Source organism: Eublepharis macularius, chromosome 2 (genome assembly GCF_028583425.1).
Source record: "Eublepharis macularius isolate TG4126 chromosome 2, MPM_Emac_v1.0, whole genome shotgun sequence".
Taxonomy (NCBI): Eukaryota; Metazoa; Chordata; class Lepidosauria; order Squamata; family Eublepharidae; genus Eublepharis; species Eublepharis macularius.
The window spans coordinates 186,788,162-186,807,090 of NC_072791.1; the positions used below are offsets into that span (position 1 = coordinate 186,788,162).

General features: G+C 41.0%; 1 protein-coding gene across 3 annotated transcripts in view; it reads left to right on the forward strand.

Moving 5' to 3' along the window:
• The window catches only part of FMNL2 (formin like 2), a 271,583-nt gene that overhangs the window by 177,427 nt on the left and 75,227 nt on the right, over positions 1-18,929 (forward strand). For all 3 annotated transcript variants that reach the window (XM_054971943.1, XM_054971941.1, XM_054971942.1), the window contains exons 4-6: positions 3,079-3,155; positions 7,355-7,438; positions 8,591-8,743. In XM_054971943.1, coding sequence (XP_054827918.1) covers positions 3,079-3,155; positions 7,355-7,438; positions 8,591-8,743 — 314 coding nt within the window. The remainder of the gene's footprint in view (positions 1-3,078; positions 3,156-7,354; positions 7,439-8,590; positions 8,744-18,929) is intronic.

The following is an 18,929-nucleotide window of genomic DNA, read 5'->3' on the forward strand; positions in this document are numbered from 1 at the left end:
CTTTACTGCTTTACTGCTCAGTTCTGCTGTTGACTTGTCCATACACAGACCCCTTTGGGGAGCAGAAATGTTTTATTTTCTATATTTAAAATAAAGTGCAAACATGCTCCATTTTGTTCTAATATGGCTGGTTGAACATCTTCACAGGTCAGTGGACAAATAACTCAATAAGTATTGCAGTTCCATTAGATTTCAACATAAAGTGAAATTTTAGTGATTTCTTGATTACTATGATGCACCATAGTGCACCATGGTGTTTATGGGTTGCAGAACACAAGCCCCAAGTTCAAATCCAGTTGAAACTATAATTGCTTAAGAGAATTTACGCCCAGCTGGCCATATCTCCCTTTCTGCAGTGAAGGTGGTGAGACTTTCAATGTAAAGATTTAATGTGCAAATAATTCCTCTGAGTGTTAATTTCCGCATTCCTTGTCAATCAAATCTGAAAAACTGGAGATAACTTTTGTGTTCATTGTTGGTCTTCTTGTGCAGTCCCACATGGGACTGTGTACGCACAGGTCTGCCAACTGGAAGGATTTTACAGCTTTTTTCTCCTTTTCTGCCCCAAACTCCCGTGATCTGGGCGGAGCATACCCCCTGACCCTCAGTACCTTCTTCGCTGCCGACCGGTTCATATTGTCAGTAGGAAATTCTCCTCTATTTGCGAGCTTCATCGTCATTGATTCTTTTCTGCAGAGAGATAGAAGGAGCGAGTGAGCAAAGTCTCTAACTTGCTGATGGTTGATAAAGCCCTGTTTAAAAAATACTTCCAGTGGTCAACAGAAATGACAGGGACAGATGGGCAGTTGCTCTGCCTCATTTACCTGGGGGAAAGCCACAACATCAACTCCTGCAAACTCTGCCAGGTTTTCACCCCAAGACCAGAGCTGAATGAGCTACTAGGCTCAAGGCTGTACTGTGGAGAGTGGCATTGTCGGTAACAACTAGCCCCAAACTGAGCTCAATGCCAGCTGCTAAAGTAGCTTTAGATCCCACAGCCTCCCTTCCTTGAGGGACCCATCAGAACTGTTCAAGAGAGTTCATTCTTCAGCTCTATCACCTTCAGATCCGACAGCCAATTGGTTGGGATCCTTGGAGTTGAGAGAGGCTGCGTATGGTGCCTTGGAACTTCCTAGGAAGAAGACAAGATCAAAGTAGAGACACACTTAGAAATGGAAGGAAAACCCCAAACAGAGGCTGGTTACCAACCTTGAAATAGCATTGGAGGAGGTAGAAACCCCTTTTATGCCCTCGCCTCACTCAAAGTTGATTTGCTCATCTGAAGAGGAAGGTGAGATAGTATAATCCCACCCGGATTCGGTGCACGGAAGGGTTCGTAGGACCATTCACCAGGAGTGCTGCCTGAATGGATATCCTTCCTGGTACCAACACGAGGGACCTCCGGCATCAGGTGCTAATTGGGGAGATGTGTACCACACAGAGTCAGTCGGATCTGTGTCAGAGTATTGGGCTCCACAACCTCACTCAATACCCAAGAGGTCCTCCAAACTCATATTAGTTTGACAGACTGCACAAGAAGACCGACAATGAAAACAGAATTGCACTTACCTATAACTGTTGTTTATTGAGGTCTTCTGCGCAGGCACACATATCTTCCCTCCTGCCCCGCTGTATATTCTTCACTTCTCACTTTGGAGAGTTTGGCGGCAAAGGACAGACTGAGAGTCAGGGGGCATGCTGTACTCAGAGCATGGGCATTTTCACTGGGAAATCGCTGCACAGGTGCTCTGGGGTAGAATGCCCCCCCTTAGAAGGGAAAAAAAGCTGTAAAATCCTTCCAGTTGGTAAGCCTGCGCATGCACAGTTCCCTATGTGCCTGCACAGAAGCTCTCAATGAACAATAGTTACGGGTAAGTGTAACTCTGTTTTAACCTGGATAGGTAACCTCTAGTCCTACCTGCACACTGTGTAAGTAGCAGTCTCTGACAAGTCATTCACCTAGTGCTACTTGTCCTCCTGCATTTATAGTTCAATCCATATGGGAAGTAAATCAGTGTGTAAGCTATATTTAAGGCAAATTACCTCATACCTGTTCAAGGTAAAGATGAGAGCATAGGTTGGTTTTTTTTTTTTTTACATATTTTAAGAGGGGGCGATGATGATGACAATGCTGGCAAAAATTTGTATCACAAACCATCTATTCATATGACTGAACTGCATATGATCAAACTACCTGAGATAGACTTCCTGCCCTGAGAATAATTAAATCCATACAGGTGGCCAAACTACTTTGGGCTGAGCTCTCTATCATCCTAAGGTAGTCTAGATCACTAGATCAATAAAAGAAGCCACGTCCTCCAGTTTGCAGGATCTAGACTTTAGCCGTTAGTGAATCAAAGCTTTTATTCTGGACAAAAACATTCTGTGGAAAGATTTATTTCTAAATTTATTTCATATATTATTTGTTTGTGCCACCAAGTCGCCTCTGACCTATGATGGTCAACTCTATGAATGTAAGACCTCCAAAATGATCTATCATTAACAGACTTGCTCAGATCCTGCAAACTGGAGGACGTGGCTTCTTCTATTGAGTCAAGCCATCTCTTTTTAGGTCTTCCTCTTTTCCTTCTGCCTTCCACTTTCCCTAGCATTATTGACTTTTCCAGAGAATCTTGTCTTCTTATAATGTGACCAAAGTACAATAGCCTCAGTTTTGTCATTTTAACTTCTAGGGAGAATTCAGTCTTGATTTGACTTAGAACCCCCTTGTCTTTTTGACCATCCATGATATCTACAAAACTCTCCTCCAGCACCACATTTCAAATGAATAATTTTTCTTCCTGTCAGCTTTCTTCACTGTCCAACTTTCACATCCATGCATAGTAATGGGGAATACTTACTTACCATATATTTAAAAAGAGGGAATTGGAAAATGCTTAGGATATAGTGATTTTAAGAGCTTTCTAATTACTAGTTCTAGAGCTGGGAATGTACTGTGTACCTTAAAATTATATGTATTATCTCAACTTCATTTATTTCTGAATTTTATATATGGCATTGTTCATCTAAATATGATACTCAGCTGTTATTTTTTTCTCCTCTTTTTGCAACATGTAGAAATTTAGGAGGAGAGTTCAAGAATCTACCCAAGTATTACGAGAGCTAGAAATTTCTTTAAGAACCAATCACATTGGGTAAGAATCTTTTACTATTTCTTTTCTAGTGACCTTTGAACGCATAACATTGGGCACCATCCAGCTAAAGGGAATCCCTTCTAAAGTGATCACATCTGTCTCCCCTAAATAAATAGTTCACAGCAGTGATTTTCAGACTTTCCATCTCCAGCAAATCCTGGCTGACTAGAGGTGATTTAGGATCGAATCTCAGACTTCAGTTTTAAACTGCATTTGGTAGTGGTGAATCAAGTGAAAGAAGTGGCGGTGGGGATTATATTCTTTGCCCCATGCTTTTTTCCTGTTCTGCACCCCCTCCCCAGTTATTGTGTGCCTGTGGGCAGAAACATACAGGTGTTTGTCCCCCCCCCCTTCTCAGGCAAATAATATCTTAAGTGAGCAAGGATTTCAACAATAGGAGAATGAGAAAGTCCCCTCTCTCTTGCAACCCTGAATTTCATTCCCCCTTTTTTTGAAGCAGGAGATTGATCAGAGATTGCCCCCTACCTTGTCAAATTTAGATCGTAATCCTTGAGTATTTGCCATGGAACCCCAGTACTCCAAAAGATTCTACTATATATGGGGTATACTCTCTTTTAACGTAGGGCATAAGCAGGGCTTTTCTTCAGCTGGAACGCAGTGGAACGGAGTTCCGGAACCTCTTGAAAATGGTCACATGGCTGGTGGCCCCGCCCCCTGATCTCCAGACAGAGGGGAGTTTAGATGGATGGCAATCTAAACTCCCCTCTGTCTGGAGATCAGAGGGCGGGGCCACCAGACATGTGACCATTTTCTCCGAGGGCAACCCACTGAGTTCTACCACCTCTTTTCCCAGAAACAAAGCCCTGGGCATAAGCCTCTTAGTCATTACATATCAACTGAGGAAGGCCCAGAGCATATTCAACAGTCCCCTGTTGGACAAACAGTTGTTCAGGGTAACTTGACTTCATTAAGGAACCCCTGATAAGTTTCCAAGGATCTTCATGGTTACCTGGATACAGTTTTAAAACCACTGCTATAGAATATGGCATTGTGACTGCATGATAGGGCCTTATTTTATAGAAGTATCTGGTTTTGCCCCAGCAGTGATACATTTGGAACAGATATTTCAACAGCTGCATATTTATTTCAAAGAAAAGCTATATTTCAAGTATGTTTGTGTTGTCCTCCCCCATTTTGCCAGGAACCTTTTACATGAAAGGTCTGGGAGTCCCTTCTCACCTTTTGCAAAGCACATTGAGAGCTGGGCCAACATTTCTAATACATAGTTGGCAGAGAAACAAATGTTTAGGCACTGCCTTTGAGACTGCATGCCAGCAAAATCTGCAAGCAATTGCCCCAGTTTGTCATCAGTGAAACTCCAAACTTCAGAAATATTTCTCTACCTAAATATTCAGTAGAAGTTGTCAGCATGTTATTCTATTCTTACAGTTTTTGGAAGATTGCATATGGGTTGATTTTTTTCAACTTCCTTTAATCAGTATAACGGATAGTTTAATTATATTCTTTATACGCAGCTTTCTGTGTCTGAGACAACAAATAAAGATCATCCTTCCATATATGATAAAATGTTTGCCACAAGCCGACTTTCCATGGTCACATCTTCACTTAACTTGAAATGGGTTGTCATTTTTCCTTCAATCAATACTCACATAATAATCCACAAATATGTATGTTTTGGAATAATCCAGTTTCAATGTAATAATGGAATCAGATGGTAAGCAGATGGTAGCCCCTGCATCCAATATTTGCAGACCAATGGCTTACCTCCATGCTTTCCTATTCACGTGGCTATTTCTATGATAGAACAGTTACTGTAAGATGTTTTCTTCTAAATTTTTATGTAATAAAATGATTTTATAAGGCTTCAGAATTTCTAGAAAACAACTTTACTAAGTGGAGGTAACTGCTTTATAATGTAAAGGCTAAAGTTAGTTTCCCTTCTACATCAGCATGTTGTGAAGTTGACTTGTAAAACAGTTGTTTGGTAGACTGGGTCTGGGCTTGTTTTAGCCATCTGAAAACAAATGATGTAACCTGAAGCCTATTTCTGTTTTAATTTAATTTAATCCCTGTCTTTTCTACCCAATGGGGACTCAAACTGTGCAATCCTATGCAGAGTCATTCCAGTCTGAGCCCATTGAAGTACATTTTATCCTCACAACAACCCTTTGAAGTATGTTAGGCTGAGAGTATATGACTGGCCCAAGGTCACACAGTGAACTTTCGTGGTAGAAGAGCCCGTTTGGTATAGTGATTAGGAGCGTGGGACTCTAATCTGGGGAGCTGGGTTTGATTCCCTACTCTTCCACTTGAAGCCAGCTGGGTGACCTTGGGCTAGTCACAGTTCTCTGGAGCTCTCTCAGCCCCACCCACCTCACAGGGTGTTTGTTGTGGGGTAATAATAGCATACTTTGTAAACCGCTCTGAGTGGGCATTAAGTTGTCCTGAAGGGCGGTATATAAATCGAATGTGGTTGTTGTTGTTGTTTTCATTGTTGTTGTTGTTGTTGTTATAGTAAGGGTTCGAACTGGAGTCTCCCAGAACCTAGCCCAACACTCTATCCTCTACACCTCCTTCTATGCATATATATATAAAAGATTGTCAGAATAGTGAATGTTGGCAGAAAACGTAGGTCAGCTTCATTGGCAAATTGTACTTCTGAGGAAAGCATAGTCAGGGTCTGGTAAAGGATGGGACACACTAAAAAGTGTTACTCAGAAAAGAAAGTTTCGTATCAGTCAAAGAGAAGAAAAATGGAACATTATCTGGAGTGTGAAACAATACAAAAAGTTACAGGAAGGTGAATCCTATAAAGATTGGAAAGTGCACCGTCATGCATGCCTGTCTGCATATCACCCATGAATGTATTCTGTGTTATGTACTGGTCCTCTGAGGGCATGAGAAGTTTCTTATTGATGTTAAGGCAGTAGGTTATCTTGCAAGTATTTACTTTCTCTTTCCCCGCTGCCTCCAGCAAGTGTCCTTGAAGGCCGGCTGCGGCCGGCTCGAAATGTATCCTTCTTGGGAACGGAGATGATGTCATTCTTTGTTCTAACTAGCCTAAACCTAGCTTCTCCTCTTCATTCCACCCCCCTCTGATTCCTTCGCACCCAAACTTTAACAGTCCCTAATCCTGATGACAGGAACCTTCCCTATAACTAACACTACCGACCCCATTCACGTCACTTCTGCCAATTCAGTTGTCTAAGCACCTTGAACTTGATGAATCTCTAATAAAGTTACTTCAACGAATACACCTGCGTGTTTGCTGTGGAGAACTTGGGGGATCTGCCTGCCAAGGACTGACATGCACCTTCAAATGAACCTTTTTATTCTTCCCCCGGTAAACTGTTGTATGATATTATTTCTCTCTAAGGAACACTTGAACAAACATATTAACACACCTGAACATTCTCAAGATGCATTAAATACCTGTTAATTCTGCTAATTCTCCTGGTTTCTCAGATCCCCGCTCAACCATGGTCATGCCAATGGACGAGTGGTTGTTTTGACCCAAGTTGCCTTACAAAGTTGCTGTTCGCACTGGATTGCGATATTCTCCCTCATGTGGTGTTCAAAACACTCAGGTTTACATTATTCCTCAGGTTTTTTTTTTTAAAATAAAAGAGCTCTTTGAGTTGTCTTATCAAAAGACTGTTGAAAATACTGATGTTTTGCCCAAAAAAAGCATAGTTAATGTCATTTAGCTAAAAGAAGAAAACTGTGACACATATCAAAATACAAAATTACTTATAATAAAGTTCAGATAAATTGGCCTAGATCCAAAGGTTGTGTGGAGAATTCTATGCATGCATTAGGACTTCTGGTTTCCCCTATTTCTAGTTCCACCTACAGCTTTTCTGTACTGCTGTACTCAAAACTTTCACATCTCCAGTAAAGGGTCCCTCATGCACTGTGAGAAATTGTGGTTATTATTACGAAAAAGAAAAAGAAAACAAAAGAACTATCAAGGGATATTAGCCCTCTCTTTTCCCCACATTTCTCTCCTCACTTTAGGTTAACTTTTAGTTAAATATAAATAAATAAATAAATAAAAACTCTGCTTAGGATTTCACTGTAAAAGATCTTAAATGAGGAAATGAATAGTTTTTGCATTATTTCTTTCTTATAAGAAATGTTTTTTGTAGATTTGCTGATAAATATTCTGTGAATGCAAATATGCTAATCTTGAGTAATTCTCTCCCCTCCCCCAACAGATGGGTCCGGGAGTTTTTAAATGAGGAGAACAAAGGCCTGGATGTCTTGGTGGAGTATTTGTCATTTGCACAGTATGCCGTCACGTAAGTAAAATGCGGACTTTAATTCATTCACAGACTGAAAAACATATTAAAGTTTACACCATAAATGGTGAAGGGTTGTGACAAGTTGGCAGGCCAGCCATAGCAAAGTAATCATGGCTATGCTTTCGAGCCCTGAATGCTAGGATCACAAATGCAACATGAGACTTCGGCCTGCTTCTGCTTAATTCTTTTTTCTGTGAATTGGGGCTACAGCTTTTTTTTTGTCTGGATGTGTATAACACTGTAACGGTCTTACATGATTGGGATTTTCTTTTAATTACAATTAAACGAATGGCATGTTTTTAGAACATTATTGTGGTCGGAAAAATAGCACATGGAACAAAACTATATTTGTTTTAAAGAATTCTGAGCCAAAACTAAATGAGAAGACAACTTTGCAAGTCATTTACTCTTCCCTGTCAAGGTAACTTTGACAATAACCTGTGTGTGTGTGTGTGTGTGTGTGTGTGTGAGAGAGAGAGAGAGAGAGAGAGAGAGAGAGAGAGAGCACAGTACTGACCAAAGTTACATCTGCCTAAGTGCACTGAAGTCAATTGGCTTAGAAGGTTTTAACTCGACTTAGGATGGCACTGATAGAGGGCCGTCTTTATTTAAACGTCAAGCTTTGACCAAGGACTGATAAAACCAAGGAAGAACTGTAATGATTACAGTAAAGTGTGATGTATAGTTGGGAGTTAGTCTGTGGCAAATATATTGATCTTCGTTGCTTATGGACTAATGAAACTAAATTAGAACACCTAGTTCCTAGTTTTATTAAAGAAAATAAAGATATTCCAATTATTCCATCTCTGTTGCAGCATTGGAGATTTGTTGTCTGCAACAAATTGAGCTGCACTGAAGTGAGGAAAAGACTGTCAGGTTGTAAGATTCTCGCTCAACTCTGTCCCTGGCCTTTTCTATTTTTCAGGATCCAAATTTACTGTGAAGTGTACATGAAACTAGCACTGTGTTCCAGCTCAAGGGGAAATGTGTTAACAGTGTATTCTGTTGCTCTCTTCTTGACTGTAATCTGTTGGGACATAATAAATCTGCAGATGTTCAGCAGCAAGAAGGAAAAAGCGATCTACGGCTCTCCTCGCTTCCCCCCTTCCCTCTTTCTTTTTCAAAACTGCATTAAAATTTCTTTTTTAGATTTGACTTTGAAAGCTTGGAAAACAATATGGAAAATTCAGTAGACAAGTCTAAACCTTGGAGCCGATCCATTGAAGATCTACATCGAGGAAGTAATTTGCCCTCTCCTGTTGGCAACAGTATTTCTCGCTCTGGCAGACATTCTACTCTACGGTAAGGGAAATAAAAATGGCTTCATGAAGGTGAAAGGATTATTTTAATTTTAATTTTCCTGATGAGCACCATATTCCTTAAACTATTATTTTGACAACCATGTAGCCAAGTCTCAGAAATCATTTCCACTGTTAACTTGAAAATGCTCTGAGGAGAATAATATATATTTTAAACTTGAAATGAGTTGAGTTTACGTTTTTCTTGTGGTGTTTTTATGAACAACTGACTACATGACATACAATTATTCTGTCCTCAAGAGAGTCCCTTTCTTTGTTTATATCATAAAACTGCAGAACAGTTTGAAAAAATCTTTGGTTACATTACTAAAAAAATCAGCACTTTGGAGAGCTCTTGTTACCCAGTAGAGTGAACACCAACAGTACTAACATAGATGACGTGTTGAGCTCATTGTATGTGGCATTTATTATGTGTGTGTTTGTGTGTGTGTGCTTACACAGATAGATAGTGTTTATATACACACATGCTTCTTTCATGGAACTTCCAGAAGTCTTCTATCCAGATTACTTACTGGAGTCTGTACCTGCATAGTTTCAGTGATGGAACAGCTTCTGGGGTTCCCAGATCTTCCCCCTTGGTTGACCATTGGTTAGATTCCGTTGACCATTGGTTAGATTCCAAGAGACAGGCAAGTAGTTAAACAGTACATTAATATAGAGATGTGCAATTCGGGTTTCCAATTCGGGATAAATACCCAAATTGGACCCGATTTGTTGTCATGAGTCAGCCCCAGCCCCGACTGGCCACCTTACCTAGTGCCTCAGAGTCCTCCTCAGAGTCCTCCTCAGAAGATGAGCAGGAAGGGCCAGCAGGATCTCCTCTAGAGTCGGAAGCCCCTGCAGAAGCTATGGGAGAGGAGGAGCAGTCAGAGACCACTGCTGCTGCTCCAGAGGGAATTCAGCAAGAACAGCCTGGAGCTTCTGCAGAGACTGTCAGGGACGAGGAACAGCCAGAAACCTCCACAGAGGCTGTAAGAGACAAAGACTCCCCCAGGGCAAGAGCGAAATCCGAGCCTCTGGGGCCAGCTGAAAGGAGGAAACTTAGAGATAAGGCAGTGCTCCTGGAGAGGCGTAGGAGTGGCCGTCTGCAAGCACAATGCCGAGCTGAGCTGTTCGAGGGAGAGGCAACAGCTGTCCCTCATTAGGACAGCAATAAAGGAAGACGCTGAGGAAACCAAGCGTGGAAGCAACTCAGCTCGCCACTCCCTGCTACTTGGACGTTCGTGTACCCTGCTCTACTGCTTGCTTGGACTTTGACCTTGGCCTGCCTACTGACTACTCTTCTGCCTGCCCCTCTCTCTCTGACTGATAGCCTGACCCTGGCACCTGGCCTGACTCCTGGACCCTGGTTTGCTGTCTTCTGTAATACTGAACTCCTGCCTGCTGTGTTCAGCCCTGCAGTACCAGTAAGCCTCCTGCCTGCTGTGCCCAGCCCTGTGCGCAACATTTGTAAAGATTCGGGATTTCCGAATTGGGCCCAGCATGCTGGTCCCAATTTGGAAATGCTGAATCAAAGCTTCCTGAAGCTATTCGGATTGCTTCGTGAAGCTTCGAGGTGCTTTCAAACCCTTTAAACTTCAGCTGTCAGGTGGGGGGATCCCCTGCGCCTGCCAGCTGAAGCACGGGAAGGGCCCTTGTAGCTTGCAAGTGGCAGGGAAAAAGCCATTAAACCAGGTGGCAAGCGAGAGGGATCCCCTCTGCACCTGCCAGCTGAAGCACAAGAAGACCCCCCCTGCCACTTAGTTCCCCCCCATGGGAGGGAGAGGAGGGAACTCCCTCCTCTCCCTCCCATTGGGTGAAATAAGTGGTGGGACAGAAAATTTTGGTGTGCTCTGAATCTTCTCGGAGCCTACTGAAGCGGAGCAGTAAGTGGTTTCCGAAACACATATTTCCGATTCTTTTTCCTGCTCCAGAAATTCCAAAGCAGGAAAACCTAATCTTTCTGTCCCTGCACACTCCTACATTAATATCCTCAGAAATGAATGAGTTTTCTAACACAAAACTAATATAACTAATAACTTCCTCCCAAAAGGGCTGAAAGATTAAACATGGCCAAAGCATATGCTTAAGCGATGGATTTTGTGAATTACACCACCAACAGTTAGACATCATTTGTAAATCTTTAGCAAAAAGATGCTGTGGTGTTCAGTATGTGCTAAATATTTTTTTTTGCTGAATAAGTTGCAACTGGAGATTCATAGTAGCAACAGGTATATGGCTTAAATCCTTATCTCAGTACGCTCCAGTTTGTTATTCCATTAATCTCTAAGGCTCTGTGTATTATATTTATTAACTGACCTCAAATATTTATGTACAAATATTGTAGATTTTGCTTTCTGTATTGATTCAATAAGAATCTCCAAAAGTGGTAGAAATTCTGAAACACTCCAAGCTACTGGACCATGTTTGGACACCAACAAATGTTGCAATTATAAATATTGCCATTCAGTTGAAAAAATGACAAGAACTCATCGTTGTTACCTATAAATTGATCTAAAGTAAAAATTTCCTTATCTGTCCAAGCCTTCCATAAGAAAGACTTCTTCCCAATTTTTAAATCTAGATTTGATCATAATGTTGGTTTTGCATATGAGAATGGGTCAAATTGATATTATTGTGATATTATTTGCCTTACCTCTCTAGCTGTAGAAATTGTTGGAGGAACAAAATCCATTTTAACATGAGTAGGCACCAATGCATTCCACTTAAAAAGAAGCCTCCAAAAGAGCCCAAGATAGATACTCCAATTGTGGGGAGGGATCCCAATAATTTATACATGCTAACAAATATGCTTGATGATAAATACTATGGTCCCAAGACCAAATCCTCCTTCATTACTTGAAAGTTACATCTTCTTTAAAGAAATCTTGGGAGGTGTTGAACTCCCACCTAAATTTCCTAAACAAAGTATTAATTTTATGAATATGTCTACAACGTATATAAAAAGGGGTTTCATGCATAACATATATAATTCAAGCTAAAATATTTATGTTGAGTGTATTTACTTTGCCACATTTATCCAAATCCAAGGATGTATACAAGATCAGTTTATTAAAATTCAACAAAATCATGTCCTTAATATTCCTTGGGATGAATATTCTAAGAAAATTAATAGCATCTGGGCACCATTGCTGCTTGATATTGCCTTCTAAGTTCACAGTCTCTATTCATACCTATATGTGAAGCTATTACATATATCTCAGTAATACTTGCAAGTCTTTGTAGTAAGAACTACCATTCATTTTTGAGTTTTAAGTAGGATTAATGTAATGACAGCATAGCTCACTTCTTCATCACAGACACTGCTGATGGTTCTGTAATAATCACATAGTACTTCTGGTTTAATGTCTGCCTCCTATTGCTTTTCAGTATTCCCCAAATACCAAACAGAAGTACTTACATAAAATGAAAAAAATATGCTACTGTCATATAACTAGCATTTCACTAACAATGCATTTATTTCTCAAATATACCCATCATTCTCCTTTTTGATATTGTGGGAATTTTATCAAGCTTTATCCATTCAAGCTGTTTCTACCTAGAACATCTTATGAATGTGATACTGAGGTAGATTCAGGAAGTTGGTATACATACTGGCTATATTTTTAATACCTCTGTCAGTTAAGGATTGTATGCTGATTCAGATAGGTATTGGGGCCCTGGTGTGAATTCTTCATGAGTATGCTGAGCTGATGCTACTCAAATGGCCAGGAGGTACCATTTGTGTTAACCCATGCCCATGTTGTTAATCAGAATGCAAACACTCTGATTAACCATTGGGGCCATAGCACTTCTTTAGCTACTATCATATCAGTATTGGATCATTTGTTTCTAGACAAATCATGTCAAGTATCTGATCCACGCAAATACTGTAATTTGAACTTAGCTTGGCTGTGGGAAGAGTAACCATCTCATAAGGTCCTTGTTTGCTCACTTGAGAGCTGACGGAGGCCAAACTAGTTCTTACCTTTTATTCAGTGCAAGTCGCAGGCTTAAGAAAGATACTAATATTTAATACTATGTTGCCTTAAGTTTTCTTGCCCCTTTTTGGATTTTGCCAGTGTCATTAAAAGTAAAGAAATGTTTGCAACTTGGAAATCATTAGAGATTTAGTATTTAATGTTACGTCTTTCAGCAACTTTCTTGGAAGTTCAGCATTAACCAGTCAAGCGGTGTTAGTGGTCTTAAAACAGGCTTAGCGGATGCTGCTGATTCAGACTTCAGAAGCTTGGTGGGAATTAGAAGATTTATAGATTTGCAAAAGAGATTCACACAAGTGGAATGAAGGACACCCAGGACTGGAAGCCGAGGAGAGAGATCAAACTATTACGCTTGATCTGTAAACCTGGAAGGGAAGGTATTTATAGTGCTGAAAGGGCCATGTGAAATCTCTGATGGGATAAATAATGTGAAGCTTTCTAACAGAGATAAGGATTCTGCTATGGGGCATTTGCTAATCTGTAGGAATACCAATCTAATTGTATCTCTTGTGTTGCTTGTAGATTGTAGATTCATTTCAAACAACACAATTTAAAATGTGATAAATCTATGGTATTGTGTTCAGGGTTTAATATCTGTACTGTATACATTCCATTTTTGTTCCTTGTTTCCTTTGGAAGACATTTATACTAGAAATGAAATCAAAAAGAGTCCAGTAGCACCTTTAAGACTAACCAATTTTATTGTAGCATAGAAATGAAAAATTCAGGTGTGCATGACACATTGCTTACATTTTTTTCTCTTCCCTTCTCCTTTCCTCTCTCCCCTCTCTGATCTTCCCCATTGCTTTGTTCCTTCTTCCCTCCCCACCAATATACATTCCTTCTCCTGTGCCTTTCTCCTGAGCTTCACCGTTTCTGCTTTTCCTCCTTTTCTCCTCCATGTTCATCCATCTCTCAAAATGCCATCAGAATGGTTTGTCTGCCTGAACAACTTCAGTTCAAACGCCGCCACCAGAGCTGCTTTTCATTCAACTGCCTCTGGAGCGGCTTCAGTTTACACTCTGCTGGTGAGGCTTCAAGCCGGAAAATCTCGTAAGTCAGGGGTGTAAAGCCACACCCAGGAAAGTTGCATAGTACATGGCAGCAGGTTCTTGCACGCTGCTTTCCATGTATTATAATGATGGTGACCATATGACATACACGAAAGGCTCCTGATATAGGGACCTCCTGCGTATGGGATGTAGGTTATCTCATTATATTTTATATGCTTAAGCTTACTTGTGTATTTTTTTAAAATTAGAGATGTTGAAAAATTACAAACTAGGGGAACCGTAAAGAACCCCCCAGATTTCCACCTCCAGGACTCTTTATGCTCTCTCAAGGGCTTAAGCAGCCTTATTTCTTATCCCTGCTCCCCCCCTCCCTTACTGCTTCTTAGGTGCTTGCAATAGTCTTTCTTTGCTGAAACTCATCTAGCTGGTTTTTGAAGGTTCTTTTTTCTTTTGGTTTAACTCTTATTTTTCGGCATATCTGGGAGTCCCCCAAATACATAGAGATTTATATCTTGTCTGTGTCTGTGGGTGCCCCTTCCCTTTTCGTCACCAGGACAAAGGGCAGCCAGTTTACCCTCACACATAGTGGTTTGCTGCAGTTTCCTGTTGTCTGTGACCAAATCTAAATAAAGCCACAGGCCATTCTTTTGTTATTCAACATTTTATCATTTACCTTTGCTATTTAGTATTTCAGTACATAATATATTTTCACTGTGCTCGGCTTTTATGTAGACCTTGCCATTGTTGCCAAGGAGGTCTTTTTATACTCCAACCAGTATTCTGTCCATCTGTGGTGTCCTGGAGCTGACCAAAATCCAAACGGCAGTTGCAGACTGGGACCCCCCCCCCCAGGCATTCCCTCCTCAGTTACACCTATTGCAGCAGAATCTTGCCCAGAACCTGATCTTCAAAGCTCTGCATATTTTGCAAGCTGTGTTAAAATTAATGAGGACATTCCTTAGCAGAGAATATATTGGGCAAAATTTGGAAGCCCACAGAGTTGCTTTTTATAGAGAACAGCTTAACTTCCAAAAGAGTTTATGGCTCACTTTTTATTACAGGGAATATCCCCTTATTTTCTGTTTTCTTTTATTAGATCAAAATGGAATTTCTACAACTGCAAAGGGGAAGGGGGGCAGATTTCAATAACTCTTATTTATTTTATTCATTCATAGATTTATTCCACAGCCTGCCATAAAAAAATACAGTGTGGTTACAGGAAAAACTAGGCTTTCCATTTCCCTGCCGCCCCACAGCCCCACTCACCTGGCTCCTGGTGGTGGGGAGGGTAAGGCACGGCGGGGAGAAGCGTGTGCATGCGCTCCTCTGTTGCAACAGAAAAAGATGTCATTTTCTGGCATGACATGAGTGCCACGGGTTGCGCTGAAGCCCAATTAAGTAAAAATTGCCTCCTTAGAAAAGCCACTCTACTTAGCCCCAGCTTCCTAGCTGTATCATGGGATAACAACACTGACTTTGTTCACCCTTCTGAGTGGGCACTAATCTATCCAGAAGAGCAGTATTCAAATGAGCAAACGAACTGTTAATTATTACCAGTGCCATCCTAAGGAGAGTCACGCCTGTCTAAGCCCATTTATTCCAATGTACTTGGAAGGGTATAACTCTGCTTAGGATGGCACTATAGGTGAGATCAGTTCAGGGCCTCATTAAAAGCCCTTTCCTTGCAAGCTTTCCCAAAAGATGAAAGAGGTGAGGACTTCCACACTGTTTCTGGAAGCCTATTTGAAAGACTAGAAGCACCAGTGCAGAAAGCTCTTCTAGTGGGTAGCAGCAATCTGTGCCACCTGCTATGAGGGCACTACAAGAAGGAACTACTGGGATTAATGAAGTTGGCACACAGGAGATGCAGCGTTTCTGCTGGTCTCACCCTTCCTGCTGGTGTCTTTGTCTCTCTCTCTCTATACCACATAGTACACCAGTCCAGAGGGTCTCCCAACCCCCAGAATAGCTTTGAGGGCCGGTGCAGCAAGTTACAGCAGGAAGGAGGAGGCAGAAATTCCCTCTTCTGCTAGCAGAATTCCTCTTGTGGTCGTAAGGATCCAAGCCAATGCTTTGTTAAAGCTGCTACAAAAAGTGAAGCCCTCTTGAATATGTAATGATTTTCAAAATCCCATAATATTTGCCGGAGACTCTGCTATTGTATATTGTCCCAATGCCTTTCTAGTATGTTTCTCATTAGCAAAAAAGCAGGTATTTTAAATTACGTGGTAATGGGGGCAATATGCAGTGAAAGATTGCCAGGGTTGTGCGGCTCTAGCCAAACTAGATTCTGTAGCGTATTGACACCCAACTATGTAAATATGTATATCATATGAAAATCGTTTGTGGGCTGTGACGTCAGTGTGGTTTTTCTGCTTTTATATGTCTGTTTCCCATTTGTGCAGAGCTAAAAATCATTAACAAAAATGTGCCCCTCTGTGGTTTATTTATATTCTCTTGACTAAATCTTGAAAGTGTTAAAACTTTTCATTTAGTTAAACAATAGAACCTTGATAGATCTCTTGAGCTGATTTGCCAGCAAAGCCGTTCATAGACCTGGTTTTTAATATTTTAGTCCTATTGCTTCCAGTGTGACATAGGGCAGTTAAGACCAGCACAGTAAATAAATACATGGGATGTCCTCACCCCAGCCTTGAAGCAGGCAGTGGCGCATCTGCTCCTAAAGAAATCCGTGATGTACTCAGGAGATTTGAATAGCTATCAGCCAGTCTCAAATGTATCATTCTTGAGCGCTACGATTGAATGAATGGTGACTGGACAATTTCAAGGACTCCAGAATGGAACGGATTGTTTGGATCTTTTTCAATCTGGTTATAGCCCTGGTTACAGGACTGAAACATCCTTGGCCTGGTGGATGACCAGTACCAGGAAATGGACAGAGGGAGCATGGCTCTGTTGATTCTCAGCAGCTTTTGGTGCCTTTGATCAATCATTGTACACTTCTGGGCTGCCTTTTGGAGTTGGAACTGGGAGGCATTGTTGTGTGGTAATTTCAGCCCTGCCTGAAAGTGAAGGCAAACTGTTGCTTGGCCTCTGGCTTATGGGGACCCACAAGGTCCCTCATATTCTTAACATGTACATTAAACCACTGGGTGAGAGCATCCAGAGATTTAGGCTGAGTTGTCACCAATAGGAGGATTTTATTTTTAAAAACATTCTAAAGCAATATTTCTACCCAACTTAGGGTCCCTGAGACAGAAAACAATAAAAACAATAAAACAAGATTTAAAACACATATACATGTATAAAAACAATTTAAAACATTATAAGCAAAACACACATGAACAAGATGATTCTCACATGAACAGGGAGAATCACTGATGGAAAGCCAGACAAAACAAAAGTTTTTACCCACTGTTGGAAGTCATTGATAGAACGGTAGGTACAGTTGAATTTCTCTTGGAAGGAAATTCCATAATTTTGGTACCATGCTCTAGAAGGCCCTTTCTTGGGTTGCCACTCATTTAGCCTCAGATGGCAGGGGCACCTGAAGCTGGGCCTCCAAAAATTACCAGGCAGGTTCATATGGGATTAGGTGGTCATTAAGGTAAGCTGGTCCCAAGTTGTGCAGGGATTTAAAGGTGAATACAAGCATCTTGAATTGAGCTTTGAAGCAAATTGGAAGCCAGTGTGGGTGGGACAAGATGGAATGGAATGGTCTCTATGACCCAGTCCAGCCAGAATTCTGGCTGCAGTGTTCTGTAACAATTGTAGCTTCTGTAGAGTCCTCAAGGGCAGCCCCACATACATTGCACTGCAGTTGTCTAATCTAGATGGGGCATGCATCCCCTATCACAAAACATTGTTTTTTGCCAAAAAAAAGGGCTGCAGCTGGTTCTGCAGCTGGTTCACCAGCTGAAGCATCTGACAAAGAGAGCTGTATCTCTCGAAAGCTTATGTTGCAATAAAGTTGGTTAGTCTTAAAGGTGCTATTGGACTCTTCGCTATTTTTCTACTGCAGACTAACACGGCTAACTCCTCTGGATTTAGATACTATTTGGCACGTTTTTACTGACTGTAAGAAACATGTACTCGCCAGAGATAAATTGATCTCTATTGGGAAAATCAGGGTGGCAGCAGTGGCAATGAGCACCTTTCATCAGTTGGTGAGCCAGCTGCAGCCTTTGTTGGGTAAAAATTTCTTGTCGCAATGGTTTGTGGTCTGATAGCATCTAGATTAGGTTACTGCAAGTTGTTCTACATGGGGCTGCCCTTGAAGACTCTCTAGAAGCTACAACTAGTACAGAATGCAGCTACAAGCATACTAGCTGGAGTGGGTTGTATCACTCCAGTCCTGTTCCGTCTTAAATGGACTTTTGGGGCCAATTCACAATGCTAGCTCTGATCTATAAATTCGGATACAGCTTGGGGCCAGCATACCTTAAGTTGGCTTCTCTGGGGTGACCACCTCGGGGGAAGGGCATACAATGTGGCCAGTGGCAACCCCTATAAAAACCTTCATTTGAAGTAAGAATATACATTTTATTGCATATTAATGTTTATAAAATAAAGATCATAGATTTATTGTTATGGTCCAAGACCAGCAAACAGTACAATAAAAGTATTGAATAGCGAGTAAAAACAATACAATTATAAAATAGAGTACCATCTAAAATTATACATAAGAGTTTAAAATTCTAAGATCTAAAAATTAATATTAAGATCAAATGACCCTATCTGTGCCTCTTTGTCTCTTCCCTAATTCGGTAAGCCAACCAACCAAATTTGACGACCATCCTAGTCAGTTTTTGATTATCACCTGCAAGCATAATTGACAGAAGTATTGTTGTGCTGCAACCAGGGTAGGAACTGACAATAGACATAACCAGAGTTTCCCTAATATTTTGGTATAGGCTGCATTCAAAAATAACATGTTCTAATGTTTCATCAGCTCCCATCCTGCACATGCAGCCTTTCTTCGAAGATCTAGTAAATCTGGATATAAAATAAAGGAATTCCTTTATTGTGGTGTTTCATGCATAATGACAATTGCAAGAGCTACTATTTTAAAATACCCATTGTTAACAGCTCTTTGCAGAGAGGCATCCATGGAAGCACACACAAATTTTCTTTGAGTGACAATAGTTACTGGGAAGATTTAGGCTCATGCCAACTTGTGAGTTGCAAATACGTAGTCAAAATTCCAGAAGCATCT